The sequence below is a fragment of the Cryptomeria japonica genome, chromosome 10 (genome assembly GCF_030272615.1).
Source record: "Cryptomeria japonica chromosome 10, Sugi_1.0, whole genome shotgun sequence".
Classification (NCBI taxonomy): Eukaryota; Viridiplantae; Streptophyta; class Pinopsida; order Cupressales; family Cupressaceae; genus Cryptomeria; species Cryptomeria japonica.
In genome coordinates this window covers 171,888,852-171,902,081 of record NC_081414.1, presented here as the reverse complement: position 1 = coordinate 171,902,081, position 13,230 = coordinate 171,888,852, and the positions used below count along the sequence as shown (strand labels likewise).

The following is a 13,230-nucleotide window of genomic DNA, read 5'->3' as shown; positions in this document are numbered from 1 at the left end:
ACCCGCCTTGGCGCATTTTGCATTTTGCATTGCATTTCCCCTTTAGCACTTAATTAATCAAATTAATTAGGTCTAAGGTTCTATTTTATCATCTCCCATATCATAAAGTTGGGCCCTTTCATTAAAGTGTGCCCCTTTCATTTTATTCTTCCAATACATCATTTAATCAAAAACCCTAATTAGGTCCTATTTCGAGCTTGGGGGCTTGATTTCAGGGGTCAAAACATCTCAAAATCACCTGTAACTTCGAGATTCTCTCTAAAATCATCATATCCGGCGGCCCTGAAAATTTGGTGAAAAGTTGTTGGGACCGTGGCGCCCGGTGCACATGGTCTTGGACATTTTTCTCGAAATTTTGGGAGCACGATCCAATCATAAAATAAAGCTTAACTCCAAGAAATTGGCGGGAAATTCAATCTCTAGGTCGGCCAAAAGATGAATTTACGACCTAGGGTTTCATACATAAGAGCTCTCTTTCTTCATTTGAAGGGATCTGAATTTTGGCTTTTCAGGACCTCATATGCAGCAAAAGAGTAGATCTTTGAAGACTTCAACAACATTCAACATCCATCTATCAAGCATTCATCAATTTCATTCATTCATTTAGGGCTTGGAAGACATTGAAGAACAATAGGAGATTACCGACTGAAGATTGGCTTGTACTCCTCCCTTGAGGGTTGGGTATGATTTCATGTTGTTTTCATGTCTTTGCATAAGCTTCAATATATCACTTAATCATGCTTTAGATCATTTTGCATCTTGATTTGGAGCATTTACATTGTCATTTACAAGCAATTAGGGTTTACTTTCTAGGTTGCTCTAGTTTGCTTTCTTGCATTTTAGGACCTTGCACACACACTAGGTCTACACACACAATACATTTTACAATACAACTTGGCTATTCGTGGAGGTGGAAATCACCGAAGCGGGGGTTTGACTAAGGCAAAACCCTATATAGCTGCCCAAACACCTTTTCAGATATAAGTGCAGGTTTCGGCACTCGGACGATGCCGCAAGTTGCAGATCTGGGAGAAGCAGACTAAGACCGACCTTCCCACCAAATTTCAGAGAAAAAGACCAGGACAGGGGCGTGGGGCGCCCTGGTCCTGCCAGGACAGGGGCGCTGGGCGCCCTGGTCCCTGGGATAGGGGCGCTGGGCACCCTGGTCCTCCTGACAAACAGCATTTTCAGCATTTTTGATAGCTTTTTCCAAAGTGCAAAACAGCAGTTTCCGGAGCAGTTTCAGGGGCAGAATCAGGATAGTGGCGCCCGCACCCCCGTCCCGAACATTTTCAGTCAGATTTTAACTCCAGGTACGCATTTACATTCTTGTCTTGTCCTTGTGTTTACAGCTTTCCATTGTTTAAGTTCAATTCTGCAATCTTGTTATTAGTTCATACTTGCACTTTGGGGTTATGGATTGAACTTGCATCATTTTATCTTTCAATTACAACAAGGGAATAGAAATCCTAATAGGTATCTCGTGGCTCTCTCTTCCACAAAAAGAAGTAGCCAATTGTGTGATACCTCTAGGCTCTTTCGTATTCCACATGTGTGTGGTTGAAAGTGAGATTAGGGCATGTTTGCTTAGTGTCACTTTTTCTCCCACACACATACATATAACTACATGGCAACGTCTACCACATCCTATGCATACAATACTTGTTATCGATACATTACATGTTACATATATATAACTGCATGTCTGCATGTCGGTGCATCGTAAGGGCTGGATAGACGTTGCCCACTAAAACACCCACCATCAGTGCTCTATTCTTTGAGAAGTTTAACATGCATGTCACCATCTCCATGGCCAACTAGCATGCATAACACATATTGATAGCTATCATGCTTTACACATGAACATCATTTCTATATAGAAGGACACCTGTAATCCATCTACTCAAATTCACAGTAATCAATTAATCTAAGCTCAAAAATCCACCTCATTCGGTTCTTGTCAGCCATATTAATAATAACCCCTACAACACAATGACAAGAGACATAGTATGTTGTGTATTCTCTTTCTTCTATACTCACATACTACCCTAACAATTTCTCGCCTACCCAGAAAAATATTATTCATAAATTGTAATCTTTAAAAACTTGCACTTTTTTGGATTGAACATTAATATTAAACAAAGAACTAATAAAAACCTATATTGCAATCGGTTGTTTGACTATAGAAATTAATTATTGTTTAAGAGTATCATCTATGTTATAGTTCTAGTCGGAACTAATAAATAAATAATACCAGATTTATTTTTTAGAAATATAGTTTCAAATAATAAAGTATAGACAAATATACTATGAAATGATGAAGATAGATTATTTAGAGCTACTTAGTTTATGTGTGTTTCGAGGGTGTTGGATTATACATTGTTGTTCTATGATCTAAAATAAAGTTATTCAATATATATAATTCTATGTTTTGAGGGAATGGAAATTAACTTTTTATTTGATCTAGGTAAAAATTGCAGTGTAAAGCCACTTTGAATTGATTGTATGGTACAAAATCAATCTTCTATGAACAAATCAACCTAATAGGTTGGCTCATCCAAAACCTATTTGACATTGATTTTTGGTATTTGATAATAGGTTGGTGATGTTTGTTAAAACCTTTAAGAAGCTTGTTAGGTAGGGTGCATTCTCTCATGGTCGAACCCCTAAGTGAGTTGATCTAACTTCTAGTGCATAGAAACTTAAGATATCAAGCAACCACACAATATTTATATTTGTCATTAAGTATGTAGAAGATTATGTGATACCGAATTCGCCAATGGAATCCTTGAATAAAAAAGGAAGTAGTAAATGAGACTTATTCAATGAGTCAAAATTAAATTGGGATTTGTCATCTATATAGTGCCCTAGATTACAACTTGAAATGTTTAGTGCTTTGAGTTGGCACACAATGGCTAATTGGATGGGGGTGACATGGGTCTAATTAAAATTTTGAATTTAAAAAAGGTAAGAGTTGATTTTGCATTGTAGAATTGAATATATTTTAGTTTCCTATCACAAAATTGATCCAAGTAAGAAAATGGGTAAATTTGGTGGAAATGACATTGCACCTTGCACATTAGAATTTTGAGTATGTTTGAAAGTTGTATTTCACAAATGGAACACGAAAAATTTGGGGAATTGCATATTTTCCCTAGGTAGTTGTTGTGGTTAACATTGAAAATATATTTAATATTCGAGGCCATAGTATAGTGCCACCTAGCATATTTGGCTTTTATTTTAATGTGAAACATACATTTGAAAAATACTTTTAATGTGAGACATATTAGAAAAAAGGATTTAATTATCACATGTCTTGTACTCATAAAAATAGGACTATAATTTTCATTTTCTAATATATCCATAATTAAATAAGATATGGTTAGAAGTACTCTACTTTGGAGATGAGGATACTACACCTTTAATAGCTAAAAATTATGGTTTATTTCATAAATCAATTGTCCAATTTATCAATTATGAGAACCTATATATATGTTTGCGAAATGATTTACACAAAGATCAAATTTCCTAACATTTTAATATACATATTACTAGTGATTGTTAATACATATTACTAAAGAAACATTGAATTAATATTTTAATTAAAATGCATGTTCATTTTAACATCGGTTAGCCCTTCATTAATTATACTTTGTTTTCTAATGAAAACGTATAGAAAAATCAGTAGATTTACTACAAGGAAGACTATAAGGTAAGTAGCTGCGTTATGAAGACAGAAATCAGTTATATATATATTCTAGTTAATGCTCAAGCGTAGAACCAGCAGTGGAATTGTGAATTTACTTTAAGCGAAGAAGCATATTGCAAAGAAACAAAACTATGACATAGTATCACAAGCAGGAGAACGGGTTTGATGACAAAGTAACACGAGCTGGAGAAGGGGTTTGGACTTGTTGGATTTGAGAGTATTACAACATGATAATGAAAGCACTTTAATTTATTAGCATGGGAGGCAAGTGATGGAAAAATTAAGGAGCTGGGGGTACTGCGATCTCAACTGTTCCTTCCAACATCTGCACAACCTTTTTAATTGACGGCCTCAGAACAGGATTGTCTTGAATGCACCACAGCGCCGTCAACACCATTCTTTCCAGCTGCCTTGGCTCAATTGTATCACCCTCTAACTGCTGCTGCTCTACCAATTGTACAAGTCTGCCGTGTCTGAAGCACTCATAAACCCAGTCGCACAGAAGGCTTTCATTTTCTTCTTCATCTAAATGGACGGTTTTCTTGCAACAGATAATCTCAAGGAGCATCACTCCAAAACTGTAAACATCAACCTTCACGGTAACGGCGACATTCCTGTGCCATTCGGGTGCCATATAACCCTTTGTACCACGAGCCCCGGCCGTAAAAGTTCGAGTGTGCTCTGCCTTCATCAATTTGGCTAAGCCAAAGTCAGAAATCTTAGGATTGTATTTTTCGTCGAGCAGAATGTTCTGCGGCTTTATATCACAATGAATGATTTGCGTTGCGCATTCTTGATGAAGGTACAGGATGCCTCTGGCTGTCCCAATGGCGATTCCCACGCGTAACTCCCAACTAAGAAACCCACTATCAACAAACAAAACACCATCCAAAGATCCATTGCTCATGTATTCATACACCAGAAACTTGTGCGCACCCTCGTCGCAGAAACCATACAATTGAACAAGATTTCTGTGATGGCTTGTACAGATAACACTTACTTCTGTTCTGAACTCCTTTTCTCCTTGGCCTTCCTGCACCAACTTATCAAGTGTCTTCACGGCAATCGCCCTTCCGTTGGGCAATTCGCCTTTGTAAACTTTACCAAAGGAACCCCTTCCTAGTTCCTGTCTGAAACCTCCTGTAGCAGCCTGGATCTCTTTGTACCTAAAAGCTTTTAAGTTCCGGTTCTTCCCGGCTTTATTTTGTACCCTACTGGTGTTATGAAGAGAGCTACGAGTACGGAAGAACCATGTTAGCAGGGACGTTGCTGAAGCAAGGATTGAAGAACAACCCACCAGGCTTATTCCAACCATTAGAACAACTTTCCCCTTGCCCTTGCCCTTTCCCTTCCACTGCATCTCTTCCTTGGTTGCGTTTGGAAGGTGAGCGCGAGGAAGAAGATCGGAAGGGGGAGAGTAGGGCGCAATAGAAAGGTCGGTGACTTTGACAAAAGCTTTACTGCTAATGCCGTAGCCCTGCCTGCCGTCTATTAAAGGCATACGCTTCTTGTAGCACATACTACTCTCGTAAGTAACTACGACACACATGCAATCGTCACTGCATGCCTGCATGCATTCACTTTCAGAAACATCCAGTAAATTTGAATAATCATTATCCTTGGCCCAGGTGGTCTCCCGAATCTCTACCATCTCGCTCCTTGCACTGCAGCTGTAGTCTTGGGAAGAATTCGACATGCATCCCCTTGAGGAGTCCTCTGTATCCGTGAAATCGAATCCTGGCGGGCATAAACAATTGGGCTTTTTCAAATCAGTCACCTGACAAACGCTATTAAGCCCGCACAGGCCCTTGACTTTACACGGATCGTCCACAGCTTGCCATACATATGACCAAGAAGCTGGGCCAGTGCCGTTCTCATTCCACACATACTCCCTTAAAACTCCGTCTGTATCAAGCGTCAGTCTGCGAAGAAACTGACCCGATCCGGCATTACCAGCAGTTGCTGCTTTCATGTTGCTGTTATTTACCAAATACAACAGTCCACTATGATCAAACTGCAACGTATTGGACACAGAATAATAACCAGAATAATAAGTGGGTAATTGGGTTGGTGTATCATTTAATTTCCAGTAAGTGCCTTCAATCTCCAACCGCTCCACTAGATAAAGCACCAGATTCCCGTACGTGTCAATGGTGAGCCCGAATCGGCCTGAGGAGAAGTTCGTAACTGAAACTTTGGAATACATGATAGAATTCTGGCTCAGCCTCTGACCTGGCAGCAGGGTGTCAGTGGGCTCGTCGAAGCTCTGCCAAATGGGCGCTGCCGACTGATTGAGCAACACAAAGTTGCCACTATTGAGGATTGCAGCCGCTGATACGCTTTCGTTTTCATTTTCAGCGGGGCTTGCAGCCCATTTTAGCCTTCTTTGGGAATCCAACACCTGAAGCCCCGCCACCGAAAGCTGCAGGGTAGACCCCGACTCGACTCGAAGCTCTATGTTGTCCGTCTTCGCTGTCCACGCAAGAGTGTTGTTGGATATGTTGTCAAACCAGATGCCTACCAAGTAAAGAGGAGAGACATCGTAGAATCCAAAGGCGAATTCCCCATTCGGTGAAACCCATTTGAAATTTTCGGAATCAGCTGTAAGAGTGGACCCAAGACTGATATTATGCTTGACAGGAGAGTGCGCCAAAACGCAGACGACCATGCTAATAAAAACTGCGGAAAGCGCTCTAGTTGTATAGGCCATGGGATACAGTTTGGCCAGTATGAAGCCTACACGACTACGAGTATTGATAGAATGAATGGGTTCAGGCATATAAGTAGGAGAGATACGGTGTGACTGTATGATTCGTATGCAACACGGAGCGCCAGACAAGTCTTCAAACCCGACAAAACTGGGCCAGTGGAAAATAAAATGTGCTTCGGAATCAAAGACTTTCGTTTTTCCTCAAGACTTTTATGTAAGGTTCAGTGGTCGGCTTCATAAAATTTCTCACGGGTGGAATGAGAATGGTCCACCACCTAAAAAATATCAGGCGACTGCAACATCTGATCGTATTTATTGATTGATTGAAAATAAAAAAAAAGTAATGGATTACTTATTTCAATAAACATGATCAAATGTGCATCAGACAATATGAGAAATTTAAAACTGTTTGAACACTTGGAGGGAGTTTGTTTAGGAATCATATTAATAGAATATGAAGCTTAAGGGTATTTTAAAAAATTGTTGTAGAATCAATTAAGGTAGGGTTGTAATAAAATATTTTATTTAAACATTATTTTGTTTAGTGGTCAAATTAGATAATAGTAATTTTATCTTTTATTCAAATTTAAAATGTGGTAAATATTTGACAATTTTTTTAACTCTTATGCATTATGATGATGAATCAAGAGTGTGATTCAAAATGTTGATGGTTAAAAATTTTCTCACATAATCAAATCTAGAATTTTCAAACAATAGTTGATCTATTTTTTATATGCTAAACTTGACCTTTCATTGTTGAATTAGAATATATATTTAAAATAGTGAGAAAATAGAAAATTTCTTCGATTTAAGAGATTTCACTACTATATATCATTCATGTATTATTTTTAAATTCTTGGAATAAATTTAGATACATTTTTTGGAGGAAGCTTCACTTGATTTCAAATGTTGTTCATATTGGTGCACTACTATATAAGTAGAGTTTTAGATGAGCCCTTTGCTTCCTACAAGAATTTATTTCGTGTCACTAAAACAAAAGATTCTAGAACTTCTTAAACTTTTGGAGCCTATCCATTACTACAAAATGTATTAGAGTGTCTACTTATAAAAGTTCCTAAATCTTCTAAATGATATTAGTTAAACTATTTAAGAAGTCACCATTCATAAGACCACTACCTTAAACTACCTCAAAATAATATCATTTACACAACTTAAGTTTTGCTATAGACATTATGCAAGACTTATTCTAATAATGCAAAATGCATCGATATCCACTAATAATGGGTGTTTAATTATAATGATATAATAATACTCAGCTATTTGAAGTATTTAATATGAGGATTATTTGTTAAAAGGTATCTGTCACGAGTCATAGAATGCACAAAAAAATGTATTTAAAGAAATAAGCTTGAAGGTATAAATATTTTATTATCTTATCTATTAAGAAAAAAAATGATTTTAATTTTTTTTCAAGGTTGTCCTTTAATATGCATATATATCATAAATTAGATACATATATAACTATAATATTTTAAGAGACAAACTATCTCTTCTATTTATTTGATACACCTTAATGTTAATTTATATATTACATTAGTTGCTAATAGTTATATAGTTCATTTAATATTAAATCAATATTTTTTCCTAAAATATATTTTTTATATATTATAGTCATTCATATATTTGATTGAATTTTAAAATATGTTGCCTTGAATTTACTTTGTCATTGTTATTTAATTCTTTTTTCAATCTGTTCTAACTCTCTGTTAGAGTTTTCCTTCAAATATTGTATGTGTTGATTAATCATTAAATATAATAAGTTTTGAAACTTGCATAAAATTATTTGAAAGATAGTGCCAAAGACTTGTCATGCTTTTAAAAATTTAATTTACTTTTGACAAGGATTTCACTACCTTGTCAAAACTTGACATACTCTGTAGAAAATTTGAAGAGAATTAAGATAAAAATTTCTTGGTTATTATTGGAATTCAAAATGATATGTTTAAAATAATCCTCTTTCTAGAAAGATAGAGAAAAGTGTTTTATAAGAAAGTTTCAACACTTGTATTAGTTTTGAAACATTTGTCACATCTTGATAAGTTTAGATTCATAATCCCATTGAAATTCAAAGAACCATTCACAACCATTGAAAGTCAAGTAAAAAAACTGCATGATTGAATTGATGAAGATATAGAGTAACTTTAAAGATTAGAAAAGATTGTGAAAAAGGAAAATTCTTTTTGTTTGCTTTTTAACCTAGTTTCAAAACCACTGTCAAAGTTGATTATAAAATTTTTAGAAACCCTCAGATGCCCAACAAGAAAGCTATTAATGTGATGACACTTCACACACACCAACATTATAAGGTGCTATCAATGCTCCCACAAAGCACGAGAAAATTAAATATAAGTTAATATAAAGATAATGTTAAGAAAAATGAAGGTACTTTAGCAAGCATTTATTGAGTGCTAATAGATAACTAAAAGGAGAATTTCATAGAATGTATTTTGATCATTATTTTGGGGAGACTTTGAGGGTAATAAATTACTTCCCAACAATAGATTCATTATGCCATTTTCAATTAAATTCTATAAGTCTCATGAAATATAGAACATATTCACTTTTATACTCCAAAAGTCATAATTGTCTCTTTTAATAAGAGCATTTAGAACTTTGATGATTTAAAATTATTATTATTAATTACCATGTTTTAAATTAATAATGAAAAAGTGTAATCTTATGCTAAATTTACAAATAATACTACTCTAAAATAGAGTATGTAAGACTTAGAATCTATTATCAAGTGTGCTCTTCACATTATAATTTCTTGATTCTACCTTCTACTAAGTAAACTTGAAATAGTTTCCTTTGCATTGGACCTACTTCAAAATTATTTAAATTCCAAGCTAAGGAGTCTATACTAATTCGGTAAGAATGGTGACTGCAAATACACTGTAAAATCGGGGACCCAGCTACTTTCGCCGTATGGAGGAGGGTGAGAGGACTTCTAGTAATCTCTGTTCAACACTCACATGGAGTCTACAAGTCTGTGCTATATTCCACGGATGCTTGTTAACGGACTTAGTGTATTTGTTGACCTGTGACTCTACGCACCTAGTGCGGTAGAGTTATCAAAGATAGGTAAGGAGTAGTGATCCATTGCTGTTCTTTCCACGGCACCACACTTTTCAACGCTAAAGGAATTGAACCTCATCACCTCCATTGACTACCTATGCGATGACTCTGAGACTGTTCGCCTAGAAAGGTCGACACTTTACCCACGGCCCAGTTTATAAATCTAGCCTCCACTATGGAAATACTCCAAAATATCTATTTCAGTGTTCCATTTTCATTCCAGGCTACACGTTTGGTCTCCTGGCCTAGTAAATCCTAAATTCCGATGGTAGTAAATCCATTGTTCACCCTCATTTCCATTCATCTGTTGATGTTCCTAGTCGCCTTGGCTTAGCCCATTCAGACAAAATATATTCCTATTGGCTCATCTCTTACTGCCAATTGCAAAAATTCTAAATGGGGATGTATGTTTGGAACGCAGACGGAGCCACTTCCTAGTCATGTCTATGACAATGAAGAAATTAAGGAAAAAAAAAGGCAATAAACACATTCAAATGATTATAAAACCTTCTTTATCACGTGATCAAAGATCAGCTGATCAAAGCTGATCAAAGCTTCTTTATCACGTGATCAAAGATCAGCTGGTCAAAATGATTAGAGAAAGAATTAATTACAAATTGCCTTTCTATATAAAGACCTTTGACACAGCAAGAAAGCTTATCATTCAGTTCCATGCAAATAACAAACACAAAGAAAATCTATACTTATTAAAAATCCTCTTTAGCTCATCATGCAGAAAATTTGAATGTTCTCATGAAAAACACAAACTCTCAGAAGAGACATGTATGTTCTAATGCAAAGTGGGAGGAATTACGATGCCAACATTTTAACCCTTAATTTCGACCACTAATTGATTCAATACAAAACATAATTATATCTTCTTCCAACTGTAGCAATTTTCTCTCCTACCACGATGCAGTATGTGGCAATCTCCATTTGGACTGCAAATTCATTCTCTTTCAAGCCTTTTCTAAGACTCGGATTTCACTTTCTCACACGACTTCATATCAGTAACTTTGGCTAATTTCTATATCTTCTAAAAGACCCCTGATCTTGTTCATGCAAATTAACCTTGTCTGATTTGCAATCTTCCTATGACTTCAAATTTGGAGCTTTGCTTTAAACATAATGGGCAAGAAGTCATTTTAAGAGGACTATCTGATGGATCACCAAGAGTAGTTTAACCAAGAAGATGGAAAGAATTTTTATATGTGGACGAGGAAAATGGGCTACACAATTCATGATTCTTGTCAAAGCTTTCTCCCAAGGGAAAATTATACACATTGATATGCAACCTATCACAAAAAAGCACAAAATGGTGTTTGAAGACACTCCATAGACACTATTACCAAAAAGAGGCTTTGAGCACACTCTTGAATTAAAGGAAGGGGAAACCTTGTTATAACCACACCTTAGCATCATCCATCAAGATATAAAGAGGAAATTGAGAAAGCCATAAAAGAGTTATTGGAAATGGGACATATCAAACCTAGCTCTAGTCCTTTTGCCTCCTCTACCATACTATTGAGAAAGAAAGATGGTACCACATGAGAATGTGTGTTGACTATAAGGTATTTAGTGAAAAGGCCATAAAAAATCAATATCTCATCCCTAGGGTTGATGAGCTAATTGATGAACTTCATGGAGTAGTATATTTCTCAAAAATTGATCTATGTTCAAGTTATCGTCAAAATAAGGGTAAGAGAAAAAGATGTTACCACGACAACTTTTAGATGTCATTATGGGCACTTTAAATTTTGTGTCCCACCTTTTGGACTAATAAATGCCCCTACTGCCTTCTAATCATGTATGAACCACATCTTTATAAAAGAACTAGGGAAATTCCTCTTAGTCTTCTTTGATAAATAAGAAACCTTGGGAGGAACAATCAAGACATATAGATGAAGTGTTGGAAGTACTTGAAAAACAATCCCTATTTGCCAAGCTATCGGCCAAGTGTGAATTTATGATAGAGAAAATTTTATATATCTTGGACATAAAATTAGTGCTCAAGAAATCAACGTTGATGAGAAGAAGATTGAAGATATATGGAGTTAGCCAAAACCAAAGATCTTAACAGAACTAAGGGGATTTTTGGGACTTTGTAGCTACTACCAAAGGTTCATCAAGGGTTTTTCAAAGTTAACAACCCCATTGACCGAGTTGACCAAGAAGGGTACTTTTTCTTGGAATGGAAATACAAAAAAATATTTTGATAAACTAAAGGAAGTCATGAGCTCCTTTCCTATCCTAGCAATCTTAGACATTTCATTGCCATTTGAGTTAGAATGTGATGCTTCTAGGGAAGGTATTGGAGTTGTACTAATGAAAAAAAAACATCCTATAGCCTTTGAAAGTAGAAAACTAAAAGAAATTGAAAGAAACTTTTCTATATATTACAATGAGATGCTCGCAAACATGCATGCCTTAGCCAAATTTAGGAAATACCTAATTTGTGGGAGATTCATTATAAAAATTGATCACAATAGTCTAAGGTTTTGTCTAAACCAAAAAGATTTAAATGATAGGCAACAGAAATGGGTAAGTAAAATATAAGCCTATGACTTTGATATTGAATACATGAATGGAAAAAATAATGTTGTAGTAGATGCCCTTCCATGATGGCTCCATCTATGTACCATGATAAGAATCTATGCTAATTGGAATAATTCCATATTACTAAGTACACAAAGAATCCACAAGCCAAGGACATCTTAGAAGGGAATATGCCAAATGAAGAATACAAGGTAGTGGAAGAACTTATCCTATACAAGAATATGGTATTTTGTGTACCAAGCTCCAAGATGAAGGAAAACATCATTAGAGAATACCATGACAATTATTTAGTAGACCACCAAGGGTTTTACAAAACTAATAAGAAAGTAACAAAAAAATACTCTTGGAAAGGTCTCTAGATAAATGTCCTTAAACATATTCAAGAATGTCTAACTTGTCAAAACAACAAAGGGAAACAAATACATCTAGCATTCCTACAACAATCACTACTTGTTCCTAACAAAAAATGGGAGAATATTTCTATGGACTTCAAAATTGGACTTCCAAAAGTGCAAGGAAAAGATTGCATATACTTGATAGTAGATTGCCTCATGAAATATGCACATTTTGCTGCAATATCTACTGACTATACATCCCAACAAGTACCTGAGGTCTTCTTCAAGGAAATTTTCAAAAATTACATGGCCTCTTGAAAAACTTTGTTACTACTAGAGACAGTTGGTTCCTTAGCCTGTTTTGGCAAAAAACCCCTCCATCTAGTAGGGATTGATCTTTAACCAAGAACAAAATATCATCACCAAATTGATGGAAAAACCAATATTATAAACAAATGGGTGGAAGGATACTTAAGAAACTATACCATAGGACACCAGAATGTCTGGATCAAGTGGTTACATTTTGCAGAGTATAGTTACAACACCAACCATCACATGTCAATAGGAATGAACCCCTCCAAGGCCTTGTATAGATAGGAGGTAACCTCATTTGGATGTTTGATCCTTCAAGAAAGTCATGTACTAGTGGCTAAGGACTTTGTGTAGCAAAACATGGACATTATTAATGCACTCAAGGACAATCTAAACCATGTACAAAACCAACAAAAGATCTATGTCGACCTTGGTTTTCTAATGATTATAACTATAGACACCTATTTTTGTCCACCCAATTAAATGAATTTTATATTTGTTTAATTATCCTT

General features: G+C 35.7%; 1 protein-coding gene across 1 annotated transcript; it reads right to left on the bottom strand.

The window, feature by feature from the left end:
• Positions 1–3,786: 3,786 nt before the first annotated feature.
• Positions 3,787–6,488, bottom strand: LOC131858835 (G-type lectin S-receptor-like serine/threonine-protein kinase LECRK2). Its single transcript, XM_059212290.1, has one exon. It carries the CDS (start codon positions 6,486–6,488, stop codon positions 3,990–3,992), a length of 2,499 nt encoding a protein of 832 aa, XP_059068273.1. The 3' UTR covers positions 3,787–3,989.
• Positions 6,489–13,230: the final 6,742 nt, after the last annotated feature.